Consider the following 17947-nt stretch of genomic DNA (forward strand, 5'->3'; position numbering starts at 1 on the left):
TTTTATTTTTCTGTTGGCGGTTTTGGTACCGTTTTAATTGGGCTGGCTCTTATTTTAAAGACCAAAATGTGACCTGACCATAATAATATAATCTTTCAGTATTATGTGGGTCTTTTCTGTTACTGCTTCTGTTTGTTATCTAAGTGAAAATTAACATTGGTATTCGACCACCCGCCCATCAAAGTGTAACGAAATAGAACGTGATGGGAATTCTTTTGCCGGAAAGTTATTTTGGAAAAGCACTACATAAGTTTACCATAAGTAAAAATTTTAAAAATTCATTAAGCATATCAAATGAATTTTTGGGTTGTTTAAAATAATTGTGTTTCTGCGCGATGTTGCATCAACGAGGATGTATAAATTTGTAATCGACACATTTTAGAGAAATAGTAAAAAATCAACTCTTTTCGTTTAGTAATGATAATTTAAAGACTAGACGTTTATATGGAAAACATCTCAACGAGACGGTTGCAGAGGAACTTCTATCTTTATCGTTGATGGAAAATTAAAATTCAACAACCTAATTTTCCATAATGACATCTTTTCAGCTCGGCACCAAACCTTGATTTTGTATCTCGTTTTAGACCAACATTTCCGCAGTCCTCATCAATATAAGATGACTTCTTTACATCTAGTTCTGTTTTGCGAACCTCAAATAATAACAGCAAAAGGCTTTGCAAAACATTTCCCATGTTTTCAAATGATTTGTTTTTGGCCTTTATCCAACATTTGTATCACTCCAATGTTATATCAAGTTTGGAAACACTGATTGGGATCTATTTAGAATAAGACTCTACAATACGCTTACAAGAGAGACCATTCCAATATAGATACAAAGATTGAGACAATTTTAGACAATTCAACTTCTAGAAATTTAAAACACGATAAACAAAAATATTTCAGATCTTACTTAGAATCTTCTAAAAATTCGAAACATTTGATTAAGAAAATTTAAAAGAATCTTTCGCAGACATTTAATCAAACGCAACTCAGAGTATCAACAACTTTATTCGTAGGACATAGTGAAGCATGGTCTTGACCAAGAGTTTAAAACACGTCTTAATAATTTTAGACTTTCACCGCACGCTTTTAAAGAGATTGTTAACATTACAAGAATGAAAGAATTCGGAATAGATATTGTCAAGGATGTTTTGCATATCGATGGACAGAAACAAGTCGATGTTAAGAGTAAGCTTAGTGCATTTGGGATTATGTATGCTGATGTTTTTGTAGACCCAAGACAGTCTTAAAATTAATAGACTTTTGAAACACACGCTTAGATAACTCTTCAACGATTTTTAAATTGATTTGGAAGCACCTCTATTTGGCATACGGGTGTTATCTTCTAGTTAATGAGATTGAGCTGTTCTGAAGCTCTTATAAGAATAATAAATAGTGTTCTCAATTCAAGAATTTCAAATTCTTTCACAGCCTCTATTGGAGTTGCTCAGGGAACTTTACTTAGGCCAAAATTATTGAATGTATTTTTACATGATATGGCATTTTGATTTTTAAATTCTGGGCCTCAAGCACTTTTGTACGCAGACGATATAAAACTTTTAGCCGATGCTTCTATATCAAGCCATGCTTGGAGTTTAAAAATAAAATCTGGAAAATGTAGACATAGAAAGGCTGTTAAAGAGAGCAAGGAATTATCTTTCCGTATTGAAGACAAGAAACAAAAACAGAATCAAAATATTAAACTCTTATAAGACCGATGTGGTATCCGTGGAGTGATGGTTATTGTTTTGGACTGTGGCCACGTTTTACCAACGCCCTAGCGAGAGAACTTTGTTCGAGTGACATAGCCCCACCAAACAACAGAAGCCTGACAAATATAGAAACTGACCAACATTTACAACAGATGGACGAAACAATAAAACGAACGATGGAACGGACAATACTAAAGTTCAAAGAACGGGACCAAATGGACGCTTACAGAAACGCGACTATTGACACACTACGTAGGCACAAGAGTGGCTTACTGACAAGACTTAAAAACTTATACGGACAACGATAATGACCTTCGGTCTCTGAAACTCCAAAGAACTGAAGAGAACAGGGACGTACTCAGGACAGCGCAAATAGATCCAGAAGAAACAATCTTTGACGATGACTTTTATATAATTGAAGATCCGAAGGAAAAAGTGGAGGCGGTGGGAGCTGCTTTCCAGTAAGTGTACAAGGTGAATGTTAGCATACGCCCCAACCACGACCTGGAAAACAGAGCCTTTACCTTCGAAATGATATGACACAATGGCGATCTGAGAACCGCGGTTTCATGCGGTTCAATGACGATTCATTGGCAAATGCCATAAACGCCGAGCAAACGGGACCAAGTCCCTTGTTAGTAACGAAGGTTGAGCTTCGGCTCATCTTCAACTCAATAAATAACAAAAAGTCAGCAGGTGTCGACGATAGATCCAACGTTGTACCAAGACATTTACCGCTGGACGCAATTGACATATACTTCACACTCTTTAATAGTGCACTGGATAATATTCATTATTCAGACTGCTTTCCTGAAAAAGGGAAAGGACAACTCCAACCCGCAAATCTTCGGTCGATAAGTCTTCTTCCGAACATCAGCAAAGTTTTCGAAAAAACCATTAATAGGGCTCTGACTAAGTTGGCTGCGGACAACAAAATAATTCCGGATAAACAGTTCGCGTTTAAACTCGTTTCTGATATCAATGGAATAAATCAAAACAACAATGCACAGGTGCTGTTCTGGTTGATTTGGAAAATGCTTTTGACACCGTATGGTTAGAGGGCCTTTACCTAAAACTGAGCAGGCTTGGCATAACCAAACCATTGTTGTATACACTTTATGATATGCTTAACGGTAGAAAGTTTGTTGTCACGCCGATGTTCTAATTGCGAACAGATCGGCCCGAAAGGCTGAAGGTATTAGAATTCTCTTGCAGAGTGTTTTCGACAAGATTTAGCGACATTGACACGGCTGGAAACTGAACATAAATGTCCAGAATTCGGTGACAATTCGGTTCAGGACTCCGTTGGATAGGGCCACGAAAGATACGTCCAAGAATTGGCGCATTAGTGAAGTACCTAGGTATCTGGTTAGACCAATATTTGTATTTTGATAGACATATAAATGCTGCTCTGACCAGGCCCAGAGGAGCCTTCGCTCTTACGAAACGGCTGTTAGCAGTCGGCTTGACCCCAGAGTGAAGGTAATTTGTTACAAGGCCCTTATACGGTCGATGATTGTTTATAGTTGTCCTGTGTGGTTCGTTCAAAGTTGCCTTTTTTCAGATAGAGGAATTTCAGCTGTTCGAGCGGCAGTGTTTAATGCTTCTACAACATATTTCGAGCCCAGCCCTGTAAGGTGTGGTTTATCCAGCTCCCCGTTCTTGGAGTTTAACTTCTTCTTTTAAGGTTGTGGGTTATGTGGATGGAATAACTTATTGACCAAGTGAAAATATTTAGTTGCGAAGCACCACAAAGCCTCGGCAGGCCCGGATTTAAAGGTCCAGACATCTCGAGGCAATAAAGAAGCGGAGGCCCCGTCGGAAAGTAAACCATTTTTTTCACTCGAGTTTTTCAATAAATAATTTACTTTGAAACCAAGTAGATTTCTTTAGTATTGAACAAACACATATAAATATAAACGAAAAAATCAATTATCCAAAATTAAATTTTAGATTTAACGAACGGAATCTTTCGAGCTTTTTTCGCTGATAATTTCGTTGAGTTCTGGGAGTAAATTGCTTTCAATGCTCAGGAGAGAAAGCTTCGATAGACGGCTTTGTCCCATCGTTGTTCGAAACCTATTTTTTATAGTTTTCATTTTTGAAAATGAGCGCTCTCCAGTGTAATTTGTTACCATCATAACCAAATACATTCTCAATGCTTGACGATTGATCTGTTCCATAATCCTGTTTCTTTTTGTTTGAGTCAATCAAAGACACATAAATTGAACCAACTCATTACCAAGACTAATCTCTAAAACATCTGGATACACTTTTACCAATGCCTCTGTTGCAGCTTGCAAATTTTCAGCATCTATCGCCTCGATGTGATTCAGGAATCCTAATCTCGAATGTGCAGCTTTATAGGCATGCAATCATTCAGTAAGAGAAACAGATAGCTATTTACTGGGATGAAGGCGGGCACTTGCATTTTTCCTTCGGTGACAGATTTGCGTCTTGTGATTTCCCGTAATCGAGCAGATTTTACCTCACATTTCTCGTTCTGGTGCAGGTGCGTGATTGTACATATTCATTAGTATGGGATATGTTTTTGGCTACTTCCTTGTATTTATCAAAATCATTTCGTTTGGGGTCCACGAATAATTTCAATGATTCTAGTGCACGCATTGCCGATTCAAAAATCATTTTCGGGTCTTGCAGCATCGTGTTTGTAGCGTTGAATTGCTCCAAGATATAGTTCCAAAATGTTGCAAACAGAGCGCTTTCGAGGCCACTCACCTTCTGTAGAAAGTGCGTTGCTTCATTCCTCACGATGTCTTTTTGATATTTATTGGAAGATATGCTGGTTAGAGCTTCTTCGATTTCCGAATAGCCATTGACTAAGGCTTTCGTATAGCTTTTTCCAGACTAAAAACTGGCCGCTTTTCTTCTCCGACAATTTCTCAATCAGAAGAACACCGATTCTTCATATACAGCAATTTTATGTACATATTTATATATATATACATATACATATACATATATGAGAAAAAACTATTGCCGAGACACGGGATCGAACACCCAACCTGCGAGGTTGCTGGCAAGTACCACACCACTCAGCCATTAAGCGATTGGAGTACTCCCTTAAGATGGGTAGTGAATTGGAAGTGTTTCCATTTTGATATTTCACTGATTGTCTGATTGAAGTGAACAAATATAGATCAGTGATTTCTGTTATTTAATATTAATATGTATAATCAAATTGTTATGAATAATTCTCTGAAGCACAAATCCACTCACATCTGAACACGGCTTATCGAACAACTCTGTACGAGCCTACAAGTTTGACATAATATTAATATTTCCTTTTTTTCACTTTTTTCTTCCTTCAACTTGTCGACATCTGCGCATTAAATAACTCATATTAAATTATTATAAAGTTGAATTACATTTAATTATAGAAGCATTATAATTATTTAACCTTGAATTTCATTTCATTAAACTCGGACATTACATCATGTACGTACAATGTACGCAAAAAAAAAAGGCCTTGGGGCTTTCGCCCTGATTACCCTCCCCTAAATCCGGCTCTGAGCCTCGGATACGGACGGATTAATAATTGACGACAAACCAAGCAAACGAAATAAGGATAACGAATTTCGAATCTGTATGTAATGTTAGGACCCTTCACAGACCACGTGCAGCCGGAAAGTTAGGGGATATGGAATAGACCTACGCGGCTACCAAAGAACAAAGACAGTCAAAAAAGGCTTTAGACAAGGTGATGCTTTGTCATGCGACTTCATGACAAAAATCAAAATTTGATGACAGTGGAGCCGCAGTGTTGCCAAAATGGCCCGATAGGATCTTCATTTTTGTTTTTGGCCCCGAAATGACGAAAATGTCCCGATTTATTTTCAAAAGAGGCCCGATATAAAAAAAATCGGCAACGCTGGTGGAGATATGTACGAGCATTGCCACGGAAGTGGAGAAGATGCGATAAGTGGTTAATGAGGTAATAAAAGACATTAACCAACGACGTCTTGGACAAATCTCACAATAGAAAGCTATAATTTTGAGGTCGTTAAGGACTTTGGCATTGCTATAAATTCAGACATCGACACGAGCTCTGAAATCAAACGAAGAAAAAGTCTTGCAAATCGCTGCTTCCTTGGACTTAGCAATTAAGTAGTAAAATCCTCTGTCGAGTATCTTAAGTCTTCGACTATAAGACTGGTTCTCATTTATGGCACTGAGGCTTGCACTATGTTCAAGATAGATGAGAAAGTCTTAAAATGCTTCGAGATTTTTGGTCCCGTCTGCATTCATTAAGAGTGGAGGAGACACAACAAAAAAAAAATAATAAAACTCCAACCATATAAATGGCTGAGCCTTGTAGAGCGAATGGACATCAACGCTTCAGACCGAAAAAGGTCTTCGAACCCATTCCGGAGGGACGTAAGAAAATAAGTATTATCTCACAATCAGACTTTTATAGTAGATATAGTAGTAGAGTATACTAGATATTAACATTAAACTTGAAATATTGAAAAATTAAAATTTCTTTATTAAAAGCATATTTATAGTATTTTTTTAATGAAATATTAGTAAATAGAAGAAATCGTTGAACTGACTTTTAGTCAGAAATACATTTTTTAGAGACTGAACGATACTTGCAAGCTCCACACGTTTCCAGCCAAATAAGGTGCTCAAGAGGTAAAGCCTCTTAAGTCGTTTAATCCTTTTATATCTTCGTTGATAAATCTTTTAAAACAAGAAAATTATGACCTTTTGTAAAGTAGTGTAAGTTTAATTTGTACAGTCTTGCAAAAAGAAAATCAACTTAAGTATAGAATGATTCGTCTTATGTATCAATTAATTTTATTTATCAGGAAATGACAGAAGTGATTTTGGTAAAAATAAAATGAAAGTAAAACTTAAATCAATTATATTATTATTATTATTGTAAACACTTTCTGAAAAACTATACAAATAGGCTTTTACCTTTTGAACTCAATATAAAAAACAATTACAATTTCTGATGATTTAGAAATATTATTCAATTCGCTTCAAGACAAACTAGTACTCAAAATACTACATTTTTTTATAAACAACTTAAAACATTGTTTTTAATTTGAAATTCTTAGTTGTACACAACAGAGAAAAATTCAATACCGCACCTTAAATGAAATCAATAGCGGCTTTTCATAAGACAAAATCACACTCAACATCGATATCGTCGTCATCGTCAACGTCAATATAGTGACAACACAACCAATTAATGTAATACCTGTGTATAAAATAAATAAAAGACAAAGAAACTTGAGCTTAAGAAATAATAATTGACAATGAATTTTAATTGAAATTTTATTTGGCATTTTATTCTTTTTATCCAGTTGCAAAGTTTTATTCAGTTACATGGCGATTCGATTCGATGATGGCTCAAGAGATCTGATGACAATAAAATCACTTGGTGCTTGATTATATGGGCTTTTAATTTATTTATATTTTTATAAAAGGTTTCAATATCTTCATTAGATTATTATAAATGTTGACGATAACGGTGATGACATGACGGTGAAGACGGATTGTGAAGCACACGCTTCCAAGTAGATGACAAACAATAGAATGATATCGTTTAGTGTAAAAAAATACAAAAGTCGACCTTGATGGAGCTATTGTATTGAATTTGCGACTTTGACACAATCTATAAGACAGAATAAAAGAAAACTAGATGCGGTGATTATTATGTGTTAAATAAGATTTTATTACAAAATGCGGCCTAAGATGCAAGGTCGCGTGTCTTTTGTCAATGTTAGGTGATGAATATTGTTTATATTTGGGGGAAAGATGAAAGAAAGATAAAAGCTTTATACGTACTTACAAATATTGACCCAGAAATTTAACAATAAATCGTTAGTAAAATCGTTTTTTATTATATAAAGCCGTTTATAAGGCGATTTAAGAAACAAATGTGGTTTTGAAAAACTCATATCTGTAGCTTAGTTACACTTTTGTTTCATAAATAGAAGAATTGTTTGGTTTAATGATATAACAAATTTGGACTTTAAAATCTTTTATTAGTTGACTGCAAATATAGGAAATAATCAAAGAGTTCGGGGAAATTTAAAATCTAAATAAAAAGAATTTACTGATTTGGTGTTCTAATGGTAGACAGGGGCATTCAAGAGGAAACAATCGTCCACATGTTTTTCACAGAACCCACTTTAGTCTATCAACTCCTACTATTACCTCGCCGCTGTGAACATCTGGACTGGAGCTTATTACCTCAATTGAATATTGGATTCTAACCCCAGTGAAAAGTAGTAGACATCCCGATCCATGCAAAACATGGAAGTATTGTGAGAAAATTCAAAGTTAGATGGCTACAATCACACGAGATTGCCACAACCTTTTCTGAGCGAGTCTCTTACAACATCTTAAGAGGACCTATGCTGCCTGCATTAAGTATTAAAAACCAGTGGAAACATTGTCTTGCAGCCATTAGAGATACCTCCTCCTAAGTTCTAGTTTTCACACGGCCACCATAGCGAACGACAAGTGCCAGCCAGCGCATGAAACATGCACACAAAACTGCGCTGAACATAAGGACCAGAAGTTGGGTGGCGCAACAGTCCATATAGAACCAGGGCCTAGTGACTTACAACTCTCAACCATTCCTGTGTACGAGTAATGTTGTCAGGAATGGAGGGGACCTACAGTTTATATGCCGAATCCGAACGGCTAATTTGAGAAAGCACTTTTTCATGACAAGAGTTACTCTTGGAGAATTTGTCAATTCCTCGCAAGAGGCAGTAGCCGTGAAAAGACTTTAGATGCCATAGGCAGGGATCGAACCCAAGACCTCTGGCATGACAGTCTAACGCACTAACCATCATGCTACGGGTACTACTAAGGACTAGAGCTGCTGGCAAAACTCTACGAACAGAAAGAGGAGAGAGGAACACCGGATTCTACGATGGGCGCATGAGAAGCCCGCGAACGAGAAGAAAAAGGGAAGTTACAACATGAATGAAGTTCGTAAATTGTACCAAAAGGTAAAAAACCTCCAAAGGTACTAGCCACGAACCGAAGCTTGTAAGGACGATCAGGGGAACATCGTAGTAGAACCACAGCCCATCTTGAGAATATGTTTTATAACGGCTATGACGAATCGAATTCCGCTTAAAGGGAGTTAGTACAACTCAACCTAGAACAACAATGCCACCCACCGGACCTAGACGATGTGAAGATAGCTATATCGAAACTGAACAACAAAGCTGTTGGAGCTGATGGCATAGCTCATCTACCAATACACAAGAAAGGACGCCCTCTCCAACTACATAGACATATGTCTCCTGAATATAGCATCTAAGATCCTTTCTTCCGTATTATTTCAACGTCTAAAGCAGTTCGTCAACAACCTGATAAGTCATCATCAGTGTGGCTTCAGACCAGGGAAATCCACCATAGACCAAATATTTAGTTTTAAGTCCAACGACTTACATGACTGGGTCATGTAGAACGAATTGACATTAACGCTTCAGCCCAGAAATATCTTCGCATCCAATCCCGTGGGACTGCGCATATTCCAGGATGACTACGACTCGGGTGGCGCACTCAGGTGGGGAGGACCTCAACCAATTTGGTGTGCGAAATTGGAGCCAGCTAGCTGGGGACCGTGCTGGCTGGAGACGCATGTTGGTTGAGGCTCAGGTCTTCCCCGGACTGTAGCGCCACCTTAAGTAAGCTAGTTAGAGATGCGACAGAAATATGAAAGTATTTTTAAAAGAAATCAATTAATGTTTAAAAAATATATCTATCAGGAAATGTGTGTGAAATTACACGTCGTAGTTCATCTTGATAAAAATGAAAGTTCTAGTTCGTCCTCCAAAACGCCAGAGGATTTGAATCCCGTTCAACGATAATTCTTTCATTTACCGAGCTTCAAATGTGACAATCCTCATCGCTCAATGTGACTTTTCCAATAACATTCGGATCATTTGAATGTATTTCAATAAACTTATCAGCAAATATAAGACGTTGCTGGCTTGGGTTCTCGTGATAACTGAACAAATACTAAAGATCTAAGTCCTTATTCAAAATAGATTGTAAAGTCATTTTAGTAATGCAACGCCTCATAATAAAACCAAAATATGGAGAAATGACCTTCAACTAAATTGAAAGAATGGAACTCTACAGAAAAGTTACTAAACAGAATGGTTAAAAATTGATGGATGATTCGAATATCTCGGGAACGAATGAATGTATTGACTTGAAGGCTATTTCATCTTATGTAAACCTTTTGTGTCAACGTTAAATATTTCAAAAACTTCAATTGGTAAAAATTACTTTTTCGACTTAAAATCTCATAAACAGGAATAGGAATAGATATTAAAATTTACCTTATTTATTCTATGTAAAATATTGTGATTAGCTTTCAGTTAATTATTTAGAAAAATTCAAATTGACAACTTTTATTTACAAAATACGAAAACCTTAAAAAAAAAACCGATAAGAAATGTTTTTTGGTGTATTTATTCCAACCTTTTTTTATCTCACAAAAAATGTTATTATTAATATGTTGTTAAACTTATAGAAAAATCAACAAACGGACAAACGGATGGCAAGCTATTTAAATAAAGGATAAATCTGAAGGTAACAAAAGATAAACACGTAATAATTTTAACTGTTTCGTTAATCAATCATTTATCAATCAATCCCATCATTTTGCATAGTGTATATCACGAGTTCCTCTTATAAAATAAAATGAAAATAAAAATAAAAAAAAAAAAAACAAAACTAAACTAAACTAAAACAAACTTATCACGAGTCACGGGGTACCTATTACAAGTAGTATTACGTGGTGGGCCACCAACTTCAGCTCCAATATGCCTTCCAATAGATTTCCATGCACCATACACTACACACATTCACTTCCAATAAAACAGCACACGTTTCTCACTTGCGATGCAATGCAATCCCCCAAAAACAAAAAGATACACAAATCAAACAAAAATAAACAACCACAATCATAACCCGCTTCTTCTCTTCACTTTCAAAAAATGAAGAAAAAAAGTATCTTACCCAAAAAAAAAGTAAATCGAGCTTTTCCACAAACACTAGGTAAGCTAAAGACTAGAGACACATCACATGACTCGATAGTACCTACCTAAGCATATTGCATCTGTAAGCCAAAGTTAATCCGTCAGATTACAATGGATCTTATTATTCGAGATCACTCATGATCTCTTGCATTGCAAACTCTATATTCCTTCTTTGATAGCCAGCAAGCCAGCCATATCGCATCGTAGCACAACGAAATACCAAAAAAGCTTAGCACAACAAGACTGTCAGAGAAAGACCACTTCAAGAGGTTTGTTTTTCGTTTAAGTTTGCACAGTTACACTACGTCTTGATGGCTTGAGGCCGAATAAATCACTATATAACTAATATAATTTTGATAAGTTATTCTTCAAATTGTTTCTTTTTCTGACAACATATTTAAAACTTGATTTCAAAGCTCGAGGAAACACGTTTAGAAGTTAAGAGTTATTAGAAATGTTCCTTATAATTTTTTTTTAATAGTAGTCATATCTACTGCGCGCCGAACCTTGGGGTCGATTCAAAGACCTTCGAGGTTGAAACGTTGATGTCCATTTCCGCAGCCATTTAAGTAGTTGGACTTTTATTTATTTTAGTAGGTCATTGTTTCTGTACAGCGCATACATACGTTGTATATTCTTCTTTACTCTAAATCTATGAAGACGGGACCAAAAATCACACTTTTCCATCCAATAACGGTATCATCTTTTTTTGAAAGAGTCCAGGCCTCGGTGAGAACCGGGATGATGAGTGTCTTATAGATGTTCATTTAAGATGCTCAAGGGAGGACTTTACTGCGCATTTGCCTTCTGATTCAAAAGAAACAGTAATTTGACAAGAGTTATTCTTCACTGGTGTCGTTTTCTGAATTAATAGCGGTGCCTAGGTAGACAAAGTCCTTAACTACCTCAAAGTTATAGCTGATCATGGTGACGTTTTGTTCAAGGCGTCTTTTGTCATTCAATAACCATTTTTGATGACAGCATATACTTGGTCTTGCCAACAAAAACGCTCCACTGACATCAAGATTTGATCTTTTTTTTATGTCAATATCATTGGCGTATCCGAGTAATTGGGTGGACCTTTGGAAGATTGTGCCTCTAGGGTTGAAGGTTGAGTTTTGCACAATTCTTTCCAAAACGATTTTGAACAAGTGGCATGACTAAAAACTTTTTTGATATCAAATAAATTGGTGAGTTCTTTTCCGACTTTGAGCAGCGTGCATTCTTCATCGTCAATCTGCACAAACGAATAAGTTTGACATGGATTCCAAAACTAGATATTGCTCTAGATATAAGCTCTTCCCGATATATATGCTGTTATACGCAGCCTTAAAATCGATAAAGAGATGGTGGGTATCGAAAATGAAATTTGGGTTTTTCCATGAATGTTGGTGAATGATTAAAACTACACTATAAGGACCTATCAGGTTGTTGACGAACGGCTTTAGAAGTTCACATATTGTGGCAGAGTCTGATACCTCTGTAGTTGGCACAATTCAGAAGGTCTCCATTCTTGAGTATTGGGTAAATTTTGCTGAAATTATACTCATCGAGCATGCTTTCTTTCCGACCATATTTTGCAGATGAGTTGGTACATACCCCCTGCCAAGTCATCGCCTGCTACTTTTAATAGTTCGACAACGATGCCGTCAGCTCCAGCAGCATTGTTAAATGAGTGGTTCCATCTCTCCTACAGAGGAATCCATGTTTTTTTTTTCTTCGTTTCAAATTCAAAATACGGATACCATTTCCATTAAATATTTAATTTATAATTATCAAAATCTAATAAGTTGTTAAGAAAAATAAATTAAAAACTTAGAAATCATCAATAAACAAATCAAACATTTTTGGATTTAAAAAGTAGACCTGGGGAACATCAGCTATCGTTTCAAACCAGTCACAGTCTCTAAACTCTGATCCATCTCAAACCGAGAGTCATTGTATAGCCTATTGAAGTACACAAGCAGATTTGTTTGTATAATACTCTTCAGGAATGCCTTATCTTTCACAGGCCCCAACAAAAAAGTATTAGGGTCTTAAATTAAAAGATATCTGTGGCTGGAATTTTTTTTCTCTTAAAAGTAGTTATTTTTTCGTTGCCTGTTTTAGCAATATCGTATTTTTTACTTATGAAATCTCGGAAAACAACAGCCTCAAAAGTGCTCGCTAAGCAGCGGGTTCTTATAGGGAAAATAACTAATGGGAAAATTCTATATTAATTCATTAAAAGTTATATTAACGACTTATTTTCCTAGAGCATTCAACAAGAATGCAGAAAAAAGATAGAAAACATCGCATTACAACGAGTTATCCATTTTGAGTTTTCAAAAGTATAGCGCTGGAATTCGACATCTGTCAAACGAAGTTGTTAAACCAATTTGAGTTTGTTAACTGAAAGTCTGACATTAACGAAAACGTATCGATTAACTATCGCACAAGCTTACAAATTGTTTAAACCTACTACAAAAATAGAAAATATTGCTGCTGTAAGGGGGAGTGTTGTCGAAGATCCAAATGTGTCGATTCCTCTTCGTCAAAAGGCTGACTCATTTAAAAATAAATCATTTATCAAGTATAAAATGTCAAAAACTTTATATGACAAACAATCATTTTGTAAAGAATTAATGGTTCTCAGCAAATTCTTTCACGGGAATTATATTTTATATATTGAGCCTAATTTGAAAAGTGATCCGAAACGATCCAGAATCGTTCTATTATTTGTAAAAGGAAATCAATTGGCATTCCAATACGATGAATTTTAGTCTACTGACATTAATAAAACTATCAATGTTTTTGCTTAATTTTTTTAATCAATTTACTCACAAGGAAACTTGGATTTTCTTTCAGATATTGCCCCTAAACTAGATATTGCCTCAATACACTTAGAATTATCTGAAGAATTAAATGGTCTTCAGAATCTCAAACCCAATCACAATCCTGGTGTCGATGGCATTCCTGTTCTTGTCTTAAAAAAATGCTCTGGTTCTGTATGCATTCCATTGCAAATTATATTCAACTTATCTTTATCGTCCGGAATATTTTTGGACGAATGGAACTCTCCTTTTCTAACCCCAATTTATAAGTCTGGTTTAAAAAATAATGTTGAAAATTACAGAGGCTGTAAGCCTCTCCACAATTCCTAAATTGCTCGAAAGTTTAGTAAAGACCAAACTTCATTTGTTCGTAAAAGAACATGTAAGTGATGCTGAGCATGAGTTTATATCGGGTAGATCAACTGTCATTAGTCCGCATGTTTTTATTCTTTCGTTATTAATTGTATAGATAGTCAAAGTCAAGGAGATGCTATCTACACGGATTTTAGTAATGCATTTGTTTCCGTATGCCACAACATACTGCTTCGTAAGCTTTATAACTTTGGGGTTCACTATAATCTCCCTCAGTGTATATCATCTTTTTTACTTGATAGGGTTCCAAAATTAATCAAACTTTGAGATCTTTTAAATATACATCAGGAGTTCCCCAGGGCAGTCATCTTGGCCCACTTTTATTTTTATTGATAATATTAACAAAAACGTATGGTTCAGCCAGTGTCTCATACATGCTGAAGATCTTAATTGTTGTTAAAAATGAATTCTATTTATGATTGCTTTAATCTCCAAATAGACCTCGATCATTTATAAAACTGGTGTTTGGTTAACTGTCTTAAACTTAATGTCAAGAAATGCTTCGCTATCGCTGTCTCTAGGAAACTCTCCAATTATGAGTTTGGGTATTCTCTTGATCGTATCGCTCTTCAGAGAACTGTTACAGTATAGGATTTTGGTGTCTCCTTTGAATCCAAATTTGAATTTTTTCCGCACATGGATGCTATTGTTGCTAAAGCCAACTCTATGATTGGTTTCATTAAAAGAAACTCAACTGTGTTTTCGGATCCCTACACGCTTACATCTCTATATAACTCATTAGTTAGATCATTACTTGAGTATGATGATGTCATATGGAATCCTTTCCAACAAACATTTTCGGATAGAATGGATAGAATTTCGTTTCACAAAATATGTGTATTGTAAAATGTCCTAGAGTTTATGTGAATGAACCTTCTTCGAAAACGACGATGGAACGACTGTTACCGTCCATTCGGACCGTTATGGTCATATGATAACCGACTTTCTTATGCCTTCTATTGAAGAATACGACTTAAAGAATATGTATTTTCAACAAGACGGTGCCATAATTCACATAACTCGAGCGAATATGGCTTTATTGGAACAGCCATTTCTTGTCGACGTAATTTCTCGTCGCTCGTGGCGATATCAACTGGCCACCAAGATCATGCGATTTCATACCGCTGGACTTTTGAGAACTTAAAATCAACATTCGTCAAGTCGTCAAGGCTGATATACCGCCTAGTATATGTCAAAAAGTGGTCGAAAGTGACGTCAAAAGAATCGATGATGTAGTTTTTCAAACATAATGTCAACGTTCAAACTTCATAGTAAATAGAAAATATCATGAAAACAAATATTTTATAAGTCTTTACGTTTACTTTTGAAACCCCAAAATTTTTAACCCTGTATAATCAAAAAGCTCAGACCTAATTGCTACTAACTAATGAATTATTGAACAATAAAAACCAGAAGACTGAAGGTAACCAAAGTTACAAAGAAAATAATAAACACCTGACCTATATCAATGGAAACGTAGTGTATCAGTATTTTACCAACATAAAAGCTTACCTTACAAACTTTCCAGCAGCGTGCACTATTACAAAGCACCAGCAATTTTTAGCTGACAACTCTTTTACACATTCCCACTGTACCCATATACAGAAATTTACTGTAATATGTTGGTGTCAGTGGGTTGGTTAGTTGGCTGGTTGGTTATAGCTCTGGCTGCCTATGGCTTTTGCTGACAATTCTTCGATGGTAACTTGGAGGATTTTCTTCACCGACTTGGTTGCCAAGAAGTCAGTTAATTGTTGGACATTCGCTGGTATGGTTGGAAAGTAAAATATACCTACTTTTCACACTACATACACGGACTTCGCAGTTTTTGGCTTAACACCGAAAGACTTGTCGCTCAAAAAAATAACAGAATTTTGTAGTTTCGTTTTGGTCGTGGCGTGGATTTTGTATCTGAAATTGAAATTTGATTGAATTAACAATAATTATTAAATTTAAATAACAAATATGATAAAAGTGTCGGGGTAAATTAATTTTTTGATCAAGGAAGTGCATTCAAAATTAAGTTAAGGCCGATCGACGACGACGTCGCTTCTTGATTAACAAAAAGAAAGCCATAATCCCAAAAGTATCTCTAAGAGTGCATGTGTTGAATTTAAATTGAAATTATTTTTTTTTTATAAAAATTTGTGATCAGAATTGAAAGTAAGAAATTTTAATTGTTTTTCACTCTCATTCCAAAAAAGAAACAAGCCTTTGATATCCTCGAAAAATATTTCTTCAGATCTATCTCAAAAAATTAAAGATCCAGTGACGTTGCGTTGCATTGGTTTTAAGCGCGCGTATAGCTAATCAGATCGGTAAACTTTTTTAGTGCATTACTTGTCGCTGGTGTTGTTGTTGTCTTATTATTTCTTATCCGTTACCATAATTGGATTAATTAAGAGCCAAACTAACATCATGATTATAAGGTAAGTCAGGTAGAGCTCTTAAGATACATTTTATACTTTTAATTGCACTTAATCGCTATATTTGTTCAATGCAAGTTATTTGTTTTTTATTTGAGTTGTTTGTGGCGTGTATCTTTTTTGAGGAAGAATTTAAGTATCTTGAAGAGGTTTTGTTTTTCGTTTCGTTTTGTTTGGTGTCGTGTCGTGGAGGACGCAGGTACCGTTACAAAATTAACATATATATGACACATGAGTTTTGTAGGTTGATTTTATTACTATGTCACCAAACCGACAGAATATAGGTTGTGTAACCCTAACCATCGACGCACCACACTTTAGCCACAAAGTATCTTATGAGTATAGTTCTTTTTTTCTTATTTTCTTATTCTAATACATCTCTGAAGGAAAGAAGAATCTAACTATTGATCTGTATCTGTATCTTATACATATGTGCGGTACGTGATGTTTTTTTTTTAGATCGCTTTTATGAGTTTAAGTCTGTCAGACAGTGTTGATGATCGTATTTGTTCGTATTTGAGGCGATTGGGGTCAATAGAGCCATACAGTAAACATTGTAGATCTGATGATGGCAGTAGGTATATCTTTTTATTGACTTCTTTATGGTTGTTTTTGTCTTATAAGTAGATAGTTTTCGTATTATATGTCTGATGCAAAGATAATCATGAAAATCTGAAGAAAATAAAAAGATACCAATCTGTTCGAGTTTATTTATCTTGTCTTCTTTAATTCTTCAGATACACACTACTGGCGTTGGTGATGCTGGAAGACAAATAAAAATATTATTAAAATTATACCTACAGTCGGTGGATTTATGTATTTTTGTTTTGTATGAATTTGTTCACAATATTTGCATTGGAAATCGATTAGTAGGTCATGAAGCCAGCAAGGTTTACAGTTTGGTTATACCTACATTATCTTTTTATACGTTATTTTTTTTACATACTTACTCAATAAATTTAGTCGTAAAAATATATGAGCACGCCAGACGCGTGAATAGCTTTTTGCCCATAAAGAGAAAAATTTAAGTGTGTTAAAAATTATGTATGAGGTAACATGGTGTAATTTTAATTATTATTTAGTATAGCGAGTAAATAAAAATAATTTTTCAATTAATAGTAATCGAAGAAAAATCTAACAAAATAATTTATGTTATTATTGGCTATGTATAAATAATAAACGAAACTAAACAAATTTTTTAGGAAGAGCAAAATAAGAAAAACACAAAATTAAATGGTCAGTGACTTCGAAAAAAAGTTCATCAATATTTATTATAAAATTATAGGTATATTACTTAATATACATTTTTATTGTAATATTGACCTGAATCTGATTCATTTATTTTGTTTTGCATAAATGATATTTCTTATTGAAATGAATCATTGAGTGAGGAATATGTTAAGAAAAATATTAACACTTAATATAAATGATGCATCGAAAGTATTATTAATCATATCAATTAATTTGTCGTCAATATGTTGGAAACGCATAAATTGTATGTAAAATACATAAATAATAATAAAAAAATAACAGAATGACAATATTTGAATACGGATTAGATCAAGTGTGAGTTTTGT

General features: G+C 35.0%; 2 protein-coding genes across 2 annotated transcripts in view; both read left to right on the forward strand.

Moving 5' to 3' along the window:
• Positions 1 to 17947, forward strand: part of LOC129943324 (U-Kazal-Dg21.2-like) — a 219569-nt gene that overhangs the window by 94764 nt on the left and 106858 nt on the right. The window lies entirely within an intron of this gene.
• The window catches only part of LOC129943321 (peroxidase), a 102917-nt gene continuing 100556 nt past the window's right edge, over positions 15587 to 17947 (forward strand). Inside the window, exon 1 of the mRNA XM_056052664.1 lies at positions 15587 to 16373. Within this exon, the coding sequence (XP_055908639.1) occupies positions 16363 to 16373 (11 nt within the window). The 5' untranslated portion in view covers positions 15587 to 16362. The remainder of the gene's footprint in view (positions 16374 to 17947) is intronic.

This window comes from Eupeodes corollae, chromosome 1, assembly GCF_945859685.1.
Source record: "Eupeodes corollae chromosome 1, idEupCoro1.1, whole genome shotgun sequence".
Lineage (NCBI taxonomy): Eukaryota > Metazoa > Arthropoda > Insecta > Diptera > Syrphidae > Eupeodes > Eupeodes corollae.